The 21,027-nt window shown below is 38.3% G+C and overlaps 1 protein-coding gene across 2 annotated transcripts in view; it reads left to right on the plus strand.

Annotated features, from left to right (window-relative positions):
- Positions 1–21,027, plus strand: part of LOC126173680 (double-stranded RNA-binding protein Staufen homolog 2-like) — a 253,555-nt gene that overhangs the window by 61,488 nt on the left and 171,040 nt on the right. For both annotated transcript variants that reach the window (XM_049920977.1, XM_049920976.1), the window contains exon 4: positions 9,846–10,099. In XM_049920977.1, coding sequence (XP_049776934.1) covers positions 9,846–10,099 — 254 coding nt within the window. The remainder of the gene's footprint in view (positions 1–9,845; positions 10,100–21,027) is intronic.

Consider the following 21,027-nt stretch of genomic DNA (forward strand, 5'->3'; position numbering starts at 1 on the left):
AGTTGCAATAAGGTATGTAAACGAACGACTGATGTGAATAGATTTGACAGAAAATTAGGATTGTGTCAGTATATTCGCATTGTGAAGGGACAGATCAAGATAAGATGGATAGTTTCTATGAGGCACTCAGTGATGTAGTTGTTAGAGTAAAGGACAAGGACAGTGTTCTGCTGATGGGTGATTTTAACGCCAGGATTGGAAATCGAACAGAAGGGTATGAAAAGGTTATGGGTAAATTTGGAGAGGATATGGAGGCCAACAGGAACGGGGAACAACTCTTGGATTTCTGTGCCAGTATGGGCTTAGTAATCACAAACTCCTTTTTTAAACATAAGAACATTCACCGGTATACTTGGGAAGGCAGGGGAACCAGATCTGTCATTGACTATATAATAACAGATCAGGAACTCAGGAAGGCTGTGAGGGACACACGTGTATTCAGGGGATTCTTTGACGACACTGATCATTATTTAATCTGCAGTGAAATTGGGATTGTGAGGCCGAAAGTGCAGGAGGTCAGGTCTATATGTAGGAGGATAAGAGTGGACAAACTTCAGGATAAGGAAATCAGGCACAAGTACATAACAGCGATCTCAGAAAGGTACCAGTTAGTTGAATGTAGTCAATTACAGTCATTGGAAAAGGAATGGACAAGGTACAGGGACACAGTACTAGAAGTGGCTAAAGAATGTCTTGGAACAGTAGTGTGTAAAAGTAGGATGAAGCAAACAGCTTGGTGGAATGATACAGTCAAGGCAGCCTGTAAAAGGAAAAAGAAGGCGTATCAAAAATGGCTACATACCAGAACCCAGGTAGACAGAGAAAGTTATGTTGAAGAAAGAAACAAAGCCAAACAGATAATTGCAGCATCTAAGAAGAAATCGTGGGAAGACTTTGGAAACAGGTTGGAGATTATGGGTCAAGCAGCTGGAAAACCATTCTGGAGTGTAATTAGCAGTCTTCGAAAGGGAGGTAAGAAGGAAATGACAAGTATTTTGGACAGGTCAGGAAAACTGCTGGTGAATCCTGTGGATGCCTTGGGCAGATGGAGGGAATATTTTGAAGAGTTGCTCAACGTAGGTGAAAATGCGATCAGTAATGTTTCAGATTTCGAGGTAGAATGGGATAGGAATGATGATGGAAATAGGATCACATTTGAGGAAGTGGAAAAAATGGTCAATAGATTGCAGTGTAATAAAGCGGCTGGGGTGGATGAAATTAAGTCGGAACTCATCAAATACAGTGGAATGTCAGGTCTTAAATGGCTACACAGGATAATTGAAATGGCCTGGGAGTCGGGACAGGTTCCATCAGACTGGACAAAAGCAGTAATCACACCAATCTTTAAACATGGAAACAGAAAAGATTGTAACAACTACAGAGGTATCTCTTTAATCAGCGTTGTGGGTAAAATCTTCTCAGGTATTGTTGAAAGGAAAGTGCGAGTATTAGTTGAGGACCAATTGGATGAAAATCAGTGTGGGTTTAGGCCTCTTAGAGGTTGTCAGGACCAGATCTTTAGCTTACGGCAAATAATGGAGAAGTGTTATGAGTGGAACAGGGAATTGTATCTATGCTTTATAGATCTAGAAAAGGCATATGACCGGGTTCCTAGGAGGAAGTTATTGTCTATTCTACAAGATTATGGAATAGGAGGCAAACTTTTGCAAGCAATTAAAGGTCTTTACATGGATAGTCAGGCAGCAGTTAGAGTTGACGGTAAATTGAGTTCATGGTTCAGAGTAGTTTCAGGGGTAAGACAAGGCTGCAACCTGTCTCCACTGTTGTTCATATTATTTATGGATCATATGTTGAAAACAATAGACTGGCGGGGTGAGATTAAGATATGTGAACACAATATAAGCAGTCTTGCATATGCGGATGACTTAGTTGTGATGGCAGATTCAATGGAAAGTTTGCAAAGTAATATTTCAGAGCTAGATCAGAAATGTAAGGACTATGGTATGAAGATTAGCATCTCCAAAACGAAAGTAATGTCAGTGGGAAAGAAATATAAACGGATTGAGTGCCAAATAGGAGGGACAAAGTTAGAACAGGTGGACGGTTTCAAGTACTTAGGATGCATATTCTCACAGGATGGCAACATAGTGAAAGAACTGGAAGCAAGGTGTAGCAAAGCTAATGCAGTGAGCGCTCAGCTACGATCTACTCTCTTCTGCAAGAAGGAAGTCAGTACCAAGACTAAGTTATCTGTGCACCGTTCAATCTTTCGACCAACTTTGTTGTACGGGAGCGAAAGCTGGGTGGATTCAGGCTACCTTATCAACAAGGTTGAGGTTACGGATATGAAAGTAGCTAGGATGATTGCAGGTACTAGTAGATGGGGAACAATGGCAGGAGGGTGTCCACAATGAAGAAATCAAAGAAAAACTGGGAATGAACTCTATAGATGTAGCAGTCAGGGCGAACAGGCTTAGATGGTGGGGTCATGTTACACGCATGGGAGAAGCAAGGTTACCCAAGAGACTCATGGATTCAGCAGTAGAGGGTAGGAGGAGTCGGGGCAGACCGAGGAGAAGGTACCTGGATTCGGTTAAGAATGATTTTGAAGTAATAGGTTTAACATTAGAAGAGGCACCAATGTTAGCACTGAATAGGGGATCATGGAGGAACTGTATAAGGGGGGCTATGCTCCAGACTGAACGCTGAAAGGCATAATCAGTCTTAAATGATGATGATGATGATGATGAAATTTGTCAGTGCTGTTTCTACTGTAGTAATTCAGAAATTTTCTGTAATACCTGCAGAGGCCGAGGAAAGCGTTTAGTTGTTTTTTGCATTGTGATGATGGAAAATTTGCAATGATAGAGACAACGTCAGTGGATCTGGATCAGTTCCCCTTACTGAGTTTATAAGCCCTAAAAACTGTTTCTGTGCAAGGCATGATTTATCTAAGTTTAATGTCACACTCCTACATTTTTGAACCATTGTAATATCTCTCTGTGATGGACAGACCTTCTTTTCCTGTCACTGTTAATGTAAGGTTACCATCATTATAATTTACTTCTTCTCCCAGCATTTGATCTAATGCTCATATAAATGCCAAAGCCGACACATTTAATCTGAATGGCATCACCTTAAATGGGTAGCACTGGCCATTGAAGAGAAATGATGTGTATTTTCACAGTAAGGGTCCAGTTCTGTCTGTAAATTCCTGCTCATTATGTTCAGATTTAGTAGCTCGCACCTTAGAAATATTGCAATAACTCCTCAGTATTCTAAGGCTGATCCTCTTGTGGCACAATTATCCTGCTTATTGCTCATTTGTCAATCACAAGCCGTACGCTGCCCACTTTTGTTGACTTTATGTTACAATATGTGCTGTACGAGCTCTCCATTACGTTGTCTTTCATCATTCTTTGAATTTCTGATTTGACTGTTGCCTTCTTTGCTGACGGTATTCAGTATGGCTTGTATTAAACAATTCATGTTCTGTAACTTGGAATTTGCATACACATGCACGTATTTTGCCAGTTTTTGTGGAGAATACAGACTGATTTCTTTCCTAAACTTCTGCCAATTCACATCGTTGTCCCAGTCTATGCTCAAAGTCTGTTAATTCCTGTTGTGTGGCTGTAATTGTGTTGGACACCTTTTCACATGTCTCACCTGAGTATAAATGACAGCGCTGCATATTCACTGCCCTTTTATGCCTTGTAGACATGAGAGAGACTATTGCCACCTGCATATGTACATATTGTATTCCATGACTTTTGTCACCTCAGTGTAACTGATTATATGACTATCCATAAAACACTCTAAGAAAAAAGAAATGAAAAGATCAACCAAAAAGAAAGTAGCCGAATGAGACGGAAATCTGTCGATGTAATATACATGCACAGACAAACAAATGATTAAAATTTCAGAAAAATTGGATGACTTATTATAGAGAAAGAACTTCACAAACAGGACAGGGCAGTAATATGTTTGTCCATTGCTAGCCCATATTTGGCTGGACATTGATTGACATAGTTGTTGAAAGTCGTCTGGAGGGATATTGTGCTCAATTCTGTCCAATGGTGTGTTACATTGTCAAAATCTCGAGCTGGTTTGAGGGCCCTGCCCATAATGCCCAAAATGTTCTTATTGGGAAGAATCTGGCTACCTTGTTGGCCAAGGTAGTATTTGGCAAGCACAAAGACAAGTAGTAGAAACTGTTGACATGTGCAGATGAGCATTATCTTTCTGAAGTGTAAGCGCAGGGTGGCTCGCCATGAAGGGCAACAAAACAGGGTATAGGATATCATTGACATACTGCTGGGCTGCAAAGACACTGCGGATGACAATCAAAGGACGCCCTGCTACGAAATGAAATTTCTCCCGAGACCATCACTCCTGGTTGTCAGGTTGTATGGTGGGTGACAGTCAGATTGGTATCCCACTGCTGTCCAGGGCTTCTCCAACACATTATTGGCCTGGAAGCTCATTGACTAGAGTAGAATTGTCTTCAGCGATGAGTCCTGCTTCGAACTGAGTCCCAGTGACCAGCCAAGATATGCCTGGAGGTGCCCCGGACAGCAGTGGGTTACCAGCCTGGCGAGTGTCCGCCATACGGCTCGACAACCAGGAGTGATGGTCTGGTGTGCCATTTCATTTCACAGAAGGCCTCTTTAAGGTTGCCATCTGTGGCAGCCTTAGAGTGCAGCAGTACTTCAATGATAATCTATGCCCCATTTTGTTGCCCACCATGGCAAGTTGTCCTGGGCTTACATTTCAGCAAGATAATGCCTGCTGTCACATGGTGAGAGTCCCTAATGCTTGTCTTCATACTTGCCAAACCTTACCTTGGCCAGCAAGGTCACCACATCTGTTCCATTTGAGAGCATTATGGGCAGGACCTTAACAACCGGCTTGGGCTTTTGATGGTCTAATGCACCAGTTGGACAGAATTTGATGTGATATACCTCAGGATATCTCTGCTGATTTTCACCTGATTTGGATAATCCTTCACAGTGGTCGCTTTTGTTTTTAAGAGAGTGCATTGGTGGTATTCTGGCCATTGGTCATAGCATCCCATACATTAATCTAGTCATCAGCACAGAATGTTAGCCCGGTTAGTTTTATATAAAGGATGTGCTCCGTTTTATCCTGTGTGTACATCCCGCTATGTATTGACAAAACAGCTTGCAAATTCATAACATGTGTTTTGCCACTTACCCTAAATATAGAAGAACTGACCATTCCGTTGCAGTTAAATTTCTTTTTCATCTAAAGTGTCCCATGTCCTACATGTAGAAGCTCTCATATGCTCATGCTATAGAAGAAGCTTGTGTTCAGTTTCTTCCATCTCCTGGATTGCTTTTAGGGTGTAGATGCAGAGCCTTTTTTTTTTTTTTACAAGACTGGTTCTTTACCCTGCTGACATTAGAGTCAGTACCAATTACTCTACTCCTAGATTAATTACATGTTATCTTCATGAGTTGAATTTTGCTTTGGTATCAGTTATGCAGTTACTAGTATTCTGGAAGAACATTCTGCATTTTTCTGAAATGTTTTACTCTGCTGTAAAGACTGAATGAATATGATAATGAGTCACATGAATAAAACAGAGAATGTACTTTACACTTACAATTTCGAAGAACATTCCCAGGTTTGCATGAACGAAGTGAGTCGGAGGATATACTTCACCCAAGAATGTTCTCATAATGAGTAAAAGAATGGGGGAAGCCATTCAATATGATTAACATCCTGTGATTTCATATGAATAAAATTAGTTTTACAAGCAGAGAACATATTCGGTGTTTTTGAGTGAGCTCTGTAGCATACTTCATGCTAAGTAAGTTCTGTTGTCATTGAGTGTTACGAAATGTTCTTAGTTAAATTGGCAGAATGTATGGCACTCAAAAGGCAAAAGATAACAGATTCCGAAGAAATACAGAAGAGAGAAACTGTAGAAGGTTATACAGGTTTAATAATGAAAAATTTATTTGGCTGGTGTATCAGTTCCTTTTGAAAATCGTGAAAGAAGAGGGGGTGGTCTTTCAACTGAATCAAAAATGAAAACACTTTTGCACTATTTAGTGCACCCCTGTTTTCAGAATGGTGTAGAAGACATGGGTATAAACCAGACAACTGGGTCACTAACATTTTCTTATGTTCTTCATCATGTTACCGAAAAGCACCATTGTGGATCCAGTCACTGAGAAACATAGGTGAACTTGAAACAGTGAAAGTGAAGTTGCAATTAAGATATCAGTTTTTATGTACGATGGGGGCTTTCAATAATGCAACCTTCACTACATGGAGATGAACATAATAACCGAAAGGGCTTTCCTAGTATAAGTGTACATGCAACATGTAATTACATGTTCCCTAGTGTCGATTCTTCGTGGCCCAGTTCTGTACATGATGCTTGTGTATGGAAAACCTCTTATCTATCTGAGATGCTAAGAGAAAACCAGTGAAATGCTTTAATGTTAGGAGATGAAGCGTATAGTGTTGCATTGTGGTTAATAGCACTACTCCAGAATCACCAAATAGCTGATGAGAAGACCTACAACAGACTTCATTTGAAGGAGATAGTAACAATCGAATGGTCCTTTGGACAGATGAAAAGTTTCCCAATTCTGCGTAGCAAAATAAGACTTGCCCAAACAAAAATACCCAAAGTGATTATAGCATGTTTTCTTCTGCACAGCATTGCACAACAGGTAGGGTATCAGGATTATGAGGCACCTGTAGTTGAGCCAAGTATAAGTTGATCCCTGACAGTTGCAGCAAAGTGAGCGTGGCACCTTCGCGGGCTTACCTCAACTATTAACATAACGTGATTTTGTAAATGTGTCTTTGGCAGTGCCTCTGTGCTGTCACAGCTCTGTAGGCAGATACTGTTTCTGGCTGCAGCTATTTGCGATTCACACTCGAAAGCTAGCAACAGAACTGCGAGCTGCCAGGAACCTTCTTATGCTGTCTCTACTATAGTGATGTTGACAGTAATCTTCCAGTAATGAGAGAAGCAGATGCAGCAGCAGTAAACATACATACACATGGTACAAACAAAAGATTAGAAATCATTAATGTTATTATGTCAACTGTAGTGCGTGAAAGGTTTGTATCTAAACTTTGTTTAAAAAGGCCAAATTTGTATTTTTTATTTTTCTTGGAACTTGCTGAAATTTGATTTGGAAATTTTACTTATACCAAAAATCGTTTTTTGAAAGTGTTTACAAGATACTAGAGTAAGCAAATGCACAAATTATTTAACCTCTAACACTTGAAACTGGAGCATGATACTCTTATTGTTCAACTGGAAATGAATTAGCATTGAATCATAGCTTTAAAAGATAAAGTTGAATGTAAACAAATATTTAATATAAAAAGTAATTTTTCATTTTACAAATACGGCATTGCAAAAATATCATATTGAAGAAAATAAATATGTTCTATTGTTACATATAAGAGAATGTGAAGTCTGTTTTTCTTTTCCCTCCTCTCACATCAATTTTTGTTGCTTTTGCTTAAAAACTTCCAGCTGCCGCAGCAAAATGAAACACTGTAACTCTACATTAGATAAATTTATCATTTCCTGTGTCTTCATAGATAATTTTTGTTGTTTCGCTCTCTGAGGAGCCAAAACAGATGATAAAGCAAATAAAGTTACTTCAGGGCCCATTACATTGGGAAGGTCTTCAATTGCATTTTGTAAATCGTGCATAAATGTTTGTGGATTGTAAAGTTGGAATCAAGTGATTGCACAACATCGAAACTGCAATCAGTGAAGGGTACACTGGTTTGAGTTGATGCACCTACCACAGAAGGCCCTAAAACAAAATTTAAAAAAATGGTATATTAGTATGTGTCATGATATATGGCTAACAGGTTTAGGCATAAACATGAGAGGGGTTCTGTCAAGTTTTGTGTGTGCTTCATTGAACTAGTTTTACCAAAATTTATTAGACTGGTTTTAACAAAAATTGTTTTGTTTTCGCTGAAAGAAAAGTTCACTAATTAATAACTGCAAAGCGTTAAGCACATAATAAAAAACAGAGAGAGGGGACGACTTACCAGGAATTCTATGTATAGTAGTGCTGCAGTCAACCCCATCTAAAAACTTGAAGAAGAGTTCCTCCTTCTTTTGTAGTATTACTTTGACATTCCCAGTCTTCTTCAAACCAGTCTTACGCTTAAGTCGTGATTTCATGTTGTACACTTTTCTTAATGTTTTTTATTTCTTTTTAAAAACTTACCCTATCGTATCTGAATTTCTTTCAAGCTACCAGGTTTCTCTTTTCTTGTGTTAGGTGTTTGTGATTTGCTAATAATCACTGGTTAATCTTTTACTGCATTAATAAAAGCAAATTCTGAGTCTTTAATCCCTGCACACAAACATGACTAAAACACACAGTTTCTATTCACAAATGTAATCGCAACACACACTCTTTGGCACATTGATGTACACAGACTGAGAACCAAAGAGGTTTTATTTCAGTATTCTTGCTGGGAACTTACTCAAGGAGGAGGGGAGGTAGTGAGAAGAAAATACTCCATGGCGAGAGAATAGGCTACAAATTTTTTTTATTCATATGGAATTGAGAACTTGATCAGAGAATGCTCTTTTGCTCTGAGAATCTTCTCCAGGGAATGTTCTCATTTTTTATTCATACAGCCTAGTGGTATTATTAGCAAGATGCCATTTAGGTTGCAGTTATATTTGCCTGTGCAAAAACTTGAAGTCAGCATTCAGTTAGTAGGGATGTATGTACTTTTGGAAAAGAAATATATATTTTCATTTTTTTATTTATCACTTTTTAAATATTTATGAAAAACTGACAGTAGCCACATTCCTCTTTTAGCTGCAGGAAGTTGTACAGTACTAGCAATAGTGAGTGAGTATGAAACCACTGTGTTCTGCTTTGAGTATAGTGAAATGAGGATGAAGTCTCCGCCCCCATTCGGATGTAGATATGGGCTGTATCTCCTCCACATGGCAGTGTGTTACCAAGAAGCTATTTTTATTTATAGTGTTTTGATCTGATGAATCTCAAGAGCATGTTATTTAAAGCTGCTGTGAGCCACAATACTATTTCTTTTGACTAAGTCAAAATAAATCTGAAAGTTTTCTGCGTAGTGTTCTGCATACCTGTTGTTTGGTTACCAGTGTGGTTCCACTTGTTCTGCATTTTTCATTAGTAATTGATTTATGTTGAAAGATAATTGCCTGGTAGTGGTATAATTTTTATGGCAAATATGTATAGGTACTAGATTTATTATAATAGTTGTTTTAAAGTTAAATGCGGAATTGTGTATGTGATTCGAAGCTTTCTTATTTTTAAACCATGCTATTCTCAAATTAACACCAAGAGAATACTGTAAAGGGAAAATTTCCTCATTTGTTGTGTGAATTATTTAATAGCAAGCCTTGCTCAAATTTTCTCCAGTATCAGTTCCTGAATATAATATGTGGTTTAAATGGCTAACTACTCTCAGCATGATTTTCCAGTCGCATGTTGAGTGATATATGTATTACATCTATATATGTATTACATCTATATTTGTCATTTAAAAGTGGGTTGTAGAACCATTAACAAAGTGTGGTATTGATACCATTTGCTGTATGTCGTATATAAGTATGGAAAACTGTTGTTTTTGAATGTGGTGATATATGAAAATTATTGCAACATGATATTCCTTGCTGTTAATTTCTATTTATTTCACAGTGTTGAATTACCTATGTTTTCCTGCCCAAATAAGTCTTTCAAGTTCAGTACCATCACATTTCATGGATTGTAGTCCAAAATATGGAAATTGAGATAAGTTGACTGTTTTTATTTCCTCCATTTTGAAAATAATTGTAATAATGAAGTAATTATTTTTCATTGTTCTAGTAATGCTGATGAATGAGGGAGAAAGTACGCGACAGCAGCATGCACCATCACAATCTGGCACTCACTGTACATCCACAATCACGGTCTCAAACACAGCCACAGCAACAACAGCAACAGCAACATCACCATCACCGTCAACATCTACCACTAATGCTACATCTTCTGCTAATAGTACAACCACGTCAACAAACTTGGCAAACACGAAAGAGAAAACCCCTATGTGTCTTGTCAATGAACTTGCAAGATTCAACAAGGTAAGGCAGTGCTTGTGTTTTTATTAGTTAGGTGATGATTTTGGCATGATTTAACCAAAAGTGTGGTATTGGGAGCTGTGCATTTAAATCTTGTGCTAAATATATAATTAAAAAATTTGATAGAACTGATATTTACTTAAAAATTTGATCACAGTTAAGATTCATCTGCCCATTCCCTTTTGGCTTCTCCTTTCTGCTCAACTCCTTTTGTATTTTCTCTTTCCTTTAGCTACTTCATCCATTCCTGTCTTTCCACTCTTGCTTAAACTGCACACATTTTCTTTCATTTTTGTGGGTGCTCCTCCTCCCCACCACAACCGTGTATATTTTTGTGAACCAAAGACTCATCTTGTAATGGCTAAGAGTGGACATAATCAAATTAAACCATTCATGTATAGGTATTCCATAATGTTAGTCCACAGCCACGAAAAACTTTGTGCAAATTTCTGTAGTGTTTTTGGATGCAATAGTGCTGTGTCATTGCTTCCAAAGAGCAGGAATTTTAATCTTTGTTCTTTAACTATACATGTTCAAAAAGCCAGTTTTGATCTGAACTCAATTTACAGTAAACTTACTGATTTTTATGTAGGAACAATGTACTGCTACACAAGCCTGATATAATTCCATTTGATCATTTTGTGTCTGGGAAAAAGGTTAAATTGTTTTCTCCATCCTGTAGTGCACAAAGAGACTAGCAAGATAGTCACAGCTTGCTACTGAAGACTTTTTGTTTCCAAATTGATTTGCGAATGTTGCATTACACATACCCTCTGATTGTACATCAGGAGTGATTGCATGTAGATTTTATGAAATTGTCACTGTGAAGTTGGAAACAAACTGGATTTGTATAGAGTGGATTCCAGATTTATTTGGTCACACTGCTTAAACTGTAGTAGCTCAGTGAAGAAAAAGTTGAAATTCATGTTAGGAACAGTGAAAACATACAAAAGTTACTAGGTAACTTTAGCAGCACTACACTGTCAACACTTCGTCCGCCGCTCGTGGTCTCGCGGTAGCGTTCTCGCTTCCCGAGCACGGGGTCCCGGGTTCGATTCCCGGCGGGGTCAGGGATTTTCACCTGCCTCGAGATGACTGGGTGTTTGTGTTGTCCTCATCATTTCATCATCATCCAGGAAAGTGCCGAAATTGGAGTGAGCAAAGATTGGATAATTGTACGGGCGCTGATAACCACGCAGTTGAGCGCCCCACAAACCAAACATCATCACCACCACTGTCAACACTTCATGTAATATTTCCAAGTGATTTTCATTACTCTTTACCCTCAGCTGTCTTTTTTCAGCTGACCAAATTCGTAATAGTTCATCAGAAGGAATACTCTTTCAGCTTGATAAAATAAGACACATTTGAATAGCATAAAATCAGGACATCTTAAGATGTCTCATATTGCAACTAAAAAGAAAGAAAGAAAAAAAAAAACCTCTTGATTAATTTACTGGAGTGTTTTGTCATAAGGAACCAACTGTTGGTAACCTGAATGCAAGATACATTTTTCCCCAAAATTCTCCCATAACAAATTAGAATGGAGTTTATCTGCATTACTCTGCAAATAAAATTTTCTCATAATAAAAATTTCTATCGTAGTGCTCGTTCCTTGGTTGGATATGAAGCAACAATATTTCTAGTGTTGGAAATTAATCATTGTATATGACATTAACTGTGTGACCATCTCCAATTGGTGGTGTTTCCATTAGCTAGTGGCCACTATCAAACTCGCATTTCAGTTTTTTTTTTTTTTTTTTTAACGTGAAAAGAAAGGCACATTTTTCTCACCAACAAAAGTGTAATGTTTACTCTACATCAGTGAGTGATAGTGTTGAAAGATAATCATTGACAAACTTCAGAATTTGGCATAGCTCTAATGCAAATTTAAAATCTGTAGCAGTTTGCTATGCAAAAAGAACATTAATAGGAAAACAGCAAAAATCAAGAGTTCAGTTGAATCTAATGTGAGGTGTTGGATTGCATTGGGAAACAAGCTGCAAACTGATGATTCTTCAAGGAAATCCTATGAGAGGGCTGAAAGCTGGGAAAAATCGTGAAATTAAAGCTAGTTTTGTTTCCATTGTACAACATAAAAGGAAAGGGAGGCTCCCTCTTTCAACAGATAATCCAGGTAAATGCCTTGGAAACTGTGAAGACCTAAATATAGCAGACACAATTTTGTGAGAGTATCTGTCGGTACCACAGGTGTGTGTGTGGATGTGTTCTCTCTATCTGACAAGTACTTCACTAGCACAGAGACTACCAGAAACCTCATCAACTTCCAGAGACACGTGATCCAAATGTGGCAGCATCTCTCACCTTCCACACCAGATCACCAGTACCAATGAGACATCTCGCTTCTGGGGTATTCTGAGCAATGTGACAGTGTCTGTAAAGGGGCAGAATATATCTAATTAAGAACAATGTGATAATAGTATCACTGTACAGGTAGAAAGCTGCCACTATCACTCCTCTCTCCCATTATTCTGAAGTGCACATTGTTGCTTAAGAAAAATATCCCCAAGTGTCTAATGATTCATTTCCAGGAAAACGCAGTATGACAAGGGAATTAGTTACGGACTTGCTAGATAATGATTGGGATCACAGACTGAGTGCACTGTTCATTTAAGAGAGCTACACTAGTGTTTGATGCCTTTAAAGGCCACTTTATGTATAAAGTGAAGAATAAAGTGACTGCTTTGAACACACACCATTTCATTATTCTTGGTGGTATGACTACAAAATTGAATGTGCTTTTGATGTCTTTGTGAACAAACCATCTAAAACATTATTCTGATAGTATGTTTGATGAGGATTAGACACTCACTCCATCTGGCAATAAAAGTCACCTGTGAGCTGTATGTATGATTGGATTTTTTCTTCTTGGTCCACAATGTCATCAAATTCTGTCATCAAAAAGTCCAAGAAGTGTACTCAATGATATTGAGAACAAGCAGCTTTGGGAGGAGAGCAGCAAAAGTACTGACAATAATTAAAGTAAGACCAGACATGGTAAAAGAAAATTGTTGCGAATATTTAACCCATTATTTCCAAAACTGTTGAAGATATCCGTACCAAATTTTTACCAATTGAATGTCTGAATGTATTTAGTTTATACAATTTTTTAAAATATATGCTTGTTTTTATTTTATTTTGTTGATTTATGTATTTTTAAACAATTCTGATTTATACGAGATACCATCAATTATATGACTCTCAAAATGCTGATTGTAGATCTGTACAATCACCACCACTACATGAATAATTTCTTCAGTTTTTATATTTATATATTTATTGGTTCCTGAGAAAATGGGGCTTTTGTCAGAAAATTTAGTTTTGAGAAAATTCAAGTTAAATCGGTAAGTCTGTGGAAACACACATTTCTTCCTACAATAAGAAAAGAGGGTAATAGCAGCCTGCTTTGTAATCTGATCCTTCTTATTCATCAAATTCTTCCTTCTTCTTTCATGCCTCGTTTGTCGTATGCTGAACAGAGATTTGAGCCTTCTGCACTCTTTAATCAATCCATGGCTTTTAATGTTCTTGCTGTATTCTGCCCAATTTTTATTCCCAGCTGTTCTGGAACTTACATTCTTCCAGAATTCCCATCATTGAAGAAGATAACTGCATCACACACACCTAATCTTAGCTTTTATGCCTACAAAGACATCTTTTTGCTATCTGAGTCCACACAATATTGTTAAATGCTTCGTTAATGTTTGTATTTCTTACCATGGAGACATTTCTTTAGCAAGTCAGGATTAGCCAAGTCTCTGAAATAGTGTTAATGGCCTCCATTATTGCTTCAGGTACTGAATGTTTATGTTTGAAATCATCTAATTTGCCCGCTGCCTCTGCTTTTTCTACACTTACACCATGTATCTCGTGTGGGCGTGCACAAGATATGTTCTGGGTTAGTATCTGTGGACAGCCAGTGAAAATATGTTGCCCACATCGCTCTTTTCATGCACCCAAAATCGTGTTTTCTTTCATGGTTTTGCTGTAGTATTCCTGAAATTCATCAGTAAGCCTTCCAGCATATTTTATACTTTTCCCTATCTGAAAATTTGGTGTCACTAAGTTTCTTTTTCAGCTGACGAAGGTGGATTCACTTCCTTTTCTTTACATGGCCTGCACATTCAAGCTTTGTAATAGGTTCATCATTGGGTTTGCTTTTTAAAACAGTGTTTAAGGATTTACAGCCTCCATCTCGTAGACATTTCAGATATCAAACTCCGTACTCTGATTGTGAATGATGAAATATAGCCATAGCTGATGTTATTGCCATACTACCACTTGACCCTTCCTAGTTCTTTGTGTATGAGGGCATTTAGACACTCTTTTTTTCCTCTTCAATATCACCTACTAAGGTTCATCCTTGACAATATGTAGTGAGAATTTCAGAGACCTTTCCAGTTTCAACACTTGTTGCAGTAGCAAATCCACTTTTGGAAGTATGGCCCTTTTTTGCCATGACCCATGGAATGCTACACTAATACCGTTTACACTAACATTCTCTTTGACTGCTTCTACAGCGACAATTTTTGTGGATTCTGTTGCAACAGAGTATATGCAGTTGCCATAATTACAGTATACTTCTCATATTGTGTGGGAGGGTTTGGTAGATTCAAGGGTGCACAAAGTAGTCTACCACCACTACTAGCTTTCCCAATACACTTAAGTCCATAAAATAACCTCACATTGGCTTCATATAGTTCATTACTCAGCATTTGGTAGAAGTTAGAAATGATCTATCAACACCACGGTTTTTGCATATGATTTTAAGTTTACAGACTAATCCATTTCCGATAGTCACATTTGCAAAAAGCACTACATCTCCACCACATCACTTGCATCCTACAGTGTCTTTCAATATTGATGTTAAAATATTCAAATCCATGATTATATTTATCTTCATGGATAGGTAATGCATCTCCTAGACAGTGAGCTTTGCAGTTTTTTGTGGAGTGGGAGGAATGTCAACACTCTTCTCACCACTACATCTATTACTTCGCCCAGTTTCACTACTATCCACAACCGGTGTAGCTCTGTAGGACCTTTTCCTTTGCTCTAGCATCTCTTGAAGACGCCTTTCGGTTTAATCATTTAAAATGAGAGCAACAACACACAACAGTTTCTTTATAAACACAGCACACTATCAAATATTGAAATATTTGTTTTGTTTTCAAAGATTTACAAGCACATGAACAAAGAAGTTCAATAATCAGCATAAGCATTCTGTGGTAAACAAATTCAAAGAGAACATAGAAAAGCCACAGCCTTCTAGGGCATGTTGTTTCTCAGAGTTGCATACAAATCTGAAAGAATGTCGAGACATCATGATGTGTCAAGTAAACGTTAAAAAAGATATTAAAAACACATTTTCATGGATTTTTTACAAAAATTATGCACCATTTTTTTTTCTGGGAAGTCCAAATACTTATATAGTAGGAAAATAAAGAAATTAGGTGTTTTTTTTATAAAAAAAAGAAAGAAGAAAATTGGTGTCTGATTTCACCGTAAACAAATGCCAGTAGTGAAAAAGTTGACAGTTGTCACAAAGACTGATTAGAGGCCTGGTATTTCTAAGTAATTTATCTACATTAAAACATAAAAAATTATGATTTTGAGTGATCATATTATGAACAGTTTTTTGGCACTTATTACCCTTCCCCCACCCCACTCTAAAAATTAAGGGTACATTTCATATTTGGGTGTGACTAATTTTCAGGCTAACAGTATGCCTATGTTATTGTACAGACAACACTTTTTGACAGTTGTTTTTGATAGTGGAGAGTTCAGTATCACATTTCATTGTTTTGAAGATACGAGTTGGCAATATCTGATGCAGATGAGTTGGACCATGGTAGATGCAGTGTTGTCTGTTTTTGAACATTGTTGTAGTGAAGTCAATATAGAATTTTTTGAACACCACTTTACATCATGAACATCCCATCTGCTCATTTGTTAAGAGTCCCTGAGTGGTCAGCGCGACAGACTGTCAATCCTAAGGGCCCGGGTTCGATTCCCGGCTGGGTCGGAGATTTTCTCCGCTCAGGGACTGGGTATTGTGTTGTCCTAATCATCATCATTTCATCCCCATTGATGCACAAGTCGCCGAAGTGGCATCAAATCGAGAGACTTGCACCAGGTGAGCGGTCTACCCGATGGGAGGCCTTCGTCACAAGCCATTATTATTATTATTATTATTATTATTATTATTATTATTATTTGTTAAGAAGTGCTGACTTCCACAAAAAAATTGAGAAGTTGGTCACTTTAATGTGATCTTCAGAATGCAAACTCGGAAAGAATAAAGGTGTCTATTATGTGATGGTATGACACACATTGGCGTATAGTGTAACAATATTCTTTGCAGCGATCCCAGTGAGCTAGAGAGCAAGATAGACTTTGAGTAGAAGCACAAGCAAGGCTAAAGCTTGCTTCTGAAATGCTCTGAGCACCCTAATATGGTACACTGGTATGGACCTTGTTATTCAAGCTCTATATATTTTTTCAGACTGTACTACATCACTGTAAGCCTTTTAGGAAAATTTTAGTTCCAAACTCATTCCCAGTTTCTTTCATTTCTGAATCTCTCAGTACTGATTGATTCAAGTAATGGTAAGTTAGATATAGTGCTTGTGTGAACAGCTCTAAATATGCATGAAAGTTATTTAACTTGTCAACTTACTGTGTCAGTTTACAAGACTTTTCCACTGCCCTTCGTAGAATTATTTGAAATGATTATGATGTAATTATTGTGGTTTCCGGTGTGAAGACTCCACACTAGTCTATCCTCTAAAAGCCTCTTTGTCTTTGCATAACTACTGTAGCTTACTTCCGTTTCAGCTTACTTACTGCAGTCAAGCTTTGGCCACCCTCTGTAGTTTATACATCCAGGAAAGTGTCCAAGACATAATGTATCTACACTGATGTGCAGAACTTAAGGACGAGAGTAACTTCTGGATGGTGTGTCTTGCCAACAGGCTTAGCTCAGTGAAATATGGGCCACACATAGAACTGCTACAGTATAGTGCGAAATGTAAGTGAAAGAAATACACAATGAGATGAACAGAAATGACACTTTTATTCAAAGACAATAATTACAATGAAGTCACTGGAATTTACGATGGTCCCCTAAACATTGCAAATGACAGGACATGGTTCTTAATAGGGTGTGTGATTACCACAGACAGAAGTGCATGCTCTGCATTGTACTCACATGCTGACTACAGGGTTGGTAAGGAGTTCTTGTGGGAGAGTATTCCATTACTCCATGAGCATGGTTGACAACTACTGGATGGACGTAGGTGCATGTGCGTGTGCTGCAGTACATGTTTCCATTGCAGCCCATATGTACTTGATGGGATTTAAATTGGGAGAATGGACAGGGCAGTCCATTCGCCAAATATTCTATTGCTCCAAGAGCTGCTTCACCTGCGCAGGTTGATGTGGTGTTCCCACCTCACACTGTATGAGGGTATGTAATATACCCAGAAATGTTCTTGAACATGATCGTTTTGGTGGTCCAGGTGTTATGGTGTGGGGAGGAATAATGTTGTGTGTGTGTGTGTGTGTGTGTGTGTGTGTGTGTGTGTGTGTGTTAACCTCCAAATCTTTGAGCATGGTACACTCACTGATCAACATTATTCTGACAGTGCTCTCCTTCCCCATATGTGTCTTTTCTTTTGGGAGGGGAGGGGGGTTAGTACACTCAGTGGTCAGTGTTAATGTGAGACTTCTTCTTCCACATATGCGTCTTTTTAGGGGTGCATTCAGCCATGATTTAATTTTTATGGATGACAGTGTATGACCGCAATTCACATTGAAACAGCACAGGTGGAAGAATGCAGGTGCAGGACCTCTAGGAACTAGAGAATATTCTGTGACTGGACTTTCCTGCTCATTCCATGAAGTTTAATACCATGGGGCATGTATAGGATGTATTGGGGAGACATATTACGTCCATATGCACCAATAACCATCCAGCAGTTGTCAACTGTACTGTTGGAGGAATGGAATGCCCTACTTCAAGAACTCCTTACCAACCTTGTGGCCTGCTTGGGAGCATGTTGCAGAGCATGCATTGCTGTCTGTGGTGATCACATATCCTGTTAAGAATCATGTCGTACCTTTTGTTATGTCCATCATAAATCATGGTGACATGAGTGTAATTATTGTCTTTTGTATATCATTTCAGTTCATCTCTATGTACGTTTCTTTCAGTTAGCTTCTGTACTATACCATAGCAGTTCTTTCTCTTTATGATCCAAATTTAATTGAGTTATGTTACTTGGCAGTCTCATCATGCAAAAGTTACCTTTGTCCTTTAGTTTTGCGCTTTATTATAGATGCATTATGCCTTGGTTATACTTAATTTCCAGCAGTTTCATGGGAAGATTGGTTCATTAAGTAGTGTATGACAACCTATAGAGAAATGCAATAGTGCTTACAACATCCATAGTGGTCATTAGGGGACACTTTATGACAATGTGTCCTGTTCTATGTTCTATTACTCCAATTGAAAGGGACAATTGTGTGGTCGTGGAAATGTTACATGTGAAAAATATGATAAAGGGTACACAGCAGTCATCAAAATAAACATCTCCTGACATATATTTTGACCATCATTGAAAGGCACTTTAGTCACCTTTAACATAGTCATTAGCTCAAATGCAAGATTGTTTACTCCAGTTGGAAGATATTATTTTGGACAGCTGTGTGGTCATCTGGAATGCCAGTGTTTATTTTATCATCTGCCTTCCTTTATTAACTGACCCTGAGAAGAGACCATCAGGTTTAATAAAAATGAAATGTGAACTGAAAAATTACATCGAAGTGTACGGTCTTCACTTTTTACATAATGTGCATGTTGTTAACATCCAGGATGCTGTAAGTGGACACACAAGAGCTTGTTGGTTTGCTTCAAGGCTTATTTCCTTTCAGATAGGAAGAATTTGTGGAATGACCTATCTTCATAAAGCATTGCAAAAAAGGTGGCATTTTATTTTCTTACTGAGTGCTCATTCCCTCTTAATTTTGATAGTAATTTACGGGTGTCAGTTTGTAACTGATCCATGACACTTATTTAATTTGTGGTTGGCAGATGAGCAGCCTATGTAGTTTTCTATAATCATCTGCATCTGAACATCGTGGCATATATTCCAATGATATCATCATTTATTCCAACAATGTCAGCAGGTTCCTCTTTATTCTTTGGGCAATTGCGGCCTTGCAGTGCCTTTCTCAAGATTGAAATGATCATCTGAAATGACAAGTAAATTGTTTGATTTGGCAAGCATGGGAAAGAAAAGAATTAGAAAATTCTGACATTAGTTTAATATTTATTGACAAGAACTACCATATTAATTCTTCCACCTCTGAGGCTTTGAGAAAAATATTTTGATAAAGACACTGTCAGTAAAATTGCAGACAGGATGTTTCAAAAGGAGAACTAGTCATGCAAGGTGAGGCCAACAGATTGAATGAATAAAAAGATACATCTATTTATAGGAATGCATATTATTGTTTGCTGTGGATTGGTTAAATACGCCACTGTCTGTGGATACTTTGTGTGTGTGTGTGTGTGTGTGTGTGTGTGTGTGTGTGTGTGAAAGAATTGTTAACATGTAAGCACTCGGTTCTCTTGATTCCTTTGTTACTTTTAGTTTTTGGAAATATCAAAAATGCTTATTCTCACATGACCAACTGGCAGTTTCATTGGTTTAATTCTCTACAGATAATTCGTTTTGTTCAGTTATACTACATAAATCTCAATTTGTGCGATTTGGATTTTGGCAAAAATGAATTGGGTTATGTGGCTACAGGCCTTCATGAGTTTCCATTCTTGTTACTGTAACATTTTCTGCAGTAAGAAAGTTTGTGGACGCAAAAAATTATGGGAGGGCTGCTAATATTTCCACTGTTCAACATTCAGAAGTCTTTGGAGTGAATCTGAAAGACTGACAGTGAAGTGCTCCCATTCGCCTATATATTGGTAGAACAAGTTGATTGCATATGAGATACAAAATTGTTAAGGCTTTCGTGGCCACTTGTTGACAAATTGCCTGTTGCATTCTGTCTCTGGTTCTTCAGACGACATTTGTCTGACGATTTTTCTTACGTTTCGCCAGCTTAAGTGGCTGGCATTGTCAAAGTTTCACCCTCCATTGCTGGTGGTGGACTGAAACGGAGCTCGCAGCCACAGACTATGTGTAGCTGATGCCCCAATGTCCGAGGGCTTCTCTGTGGTCATTTCCGGTGCGGTTCTCCTCTGGCTACCTTCGACGGTTGTTGGCTGCAGTACAGGAAGCCAGGATCCTTTTACCTTGAGGCTTTCCTCTTTCTTGTTGAAGCTGTTCTCGCATGTGTGTATTTCTGCAGCTTCTCTGTACAAGCAGGTGTGATAGTTCTTCTCTACAGCCAGAACTTCCGTGTTGGCGAATTTTACTACGTGGTCAGTCTCACACAGCGTGTGCTCTGCCACAGCAGTTTTCTGCACCTGCCCCAACCTGGAGTGTCAGTTATGTTCTGTAATACTGGTGTTGATCAATCGTCCAGTCATTCCAACATGAACTTTGCCGCATGTGATGCGGCTGCAAGCTCGGCTTCAGTCCACCACCAGCAATAGAGAGTGAAGCTTTGACAATGCCAGCCCCTCATGCTGGCGAAACGTCAGAAAAATCATCAGACGAACGTCGGCTGAAGAACCCGAGACAGCAGTCAACAGGCAGTTTGTGTATGAGATCACGGGAAATCCTTGTGAAACAAAAAACACACAGGGAGCATAGATACATGCTACAGCGATCCTGTCTAAAGGTCATTGATTCACAAATTTTGGTCAAGAGGGGGACAGTACTGTCAGCTCTTACATTTAACTATTACCAGTTATATATTCCACATTTTCCTAAGGTTAAAACCAT

Source organism: Schistocerca cancellata, chromosome 1 (genome assembly GCF_023864275.1).
Source record: "Schistocerca cancellata isolate TAMUIC-IGC-003103 chromosome 1, iqSchCanc2.1, whole genome shotgun sequence".
NCBI classification, from domain to species: domain Eukaryota; kingdom Metazoa; phylum Arthropoda; class Insecta; order Orthoptera; family Acrididae; genus Schistocerca; species Schistocerca cancellata.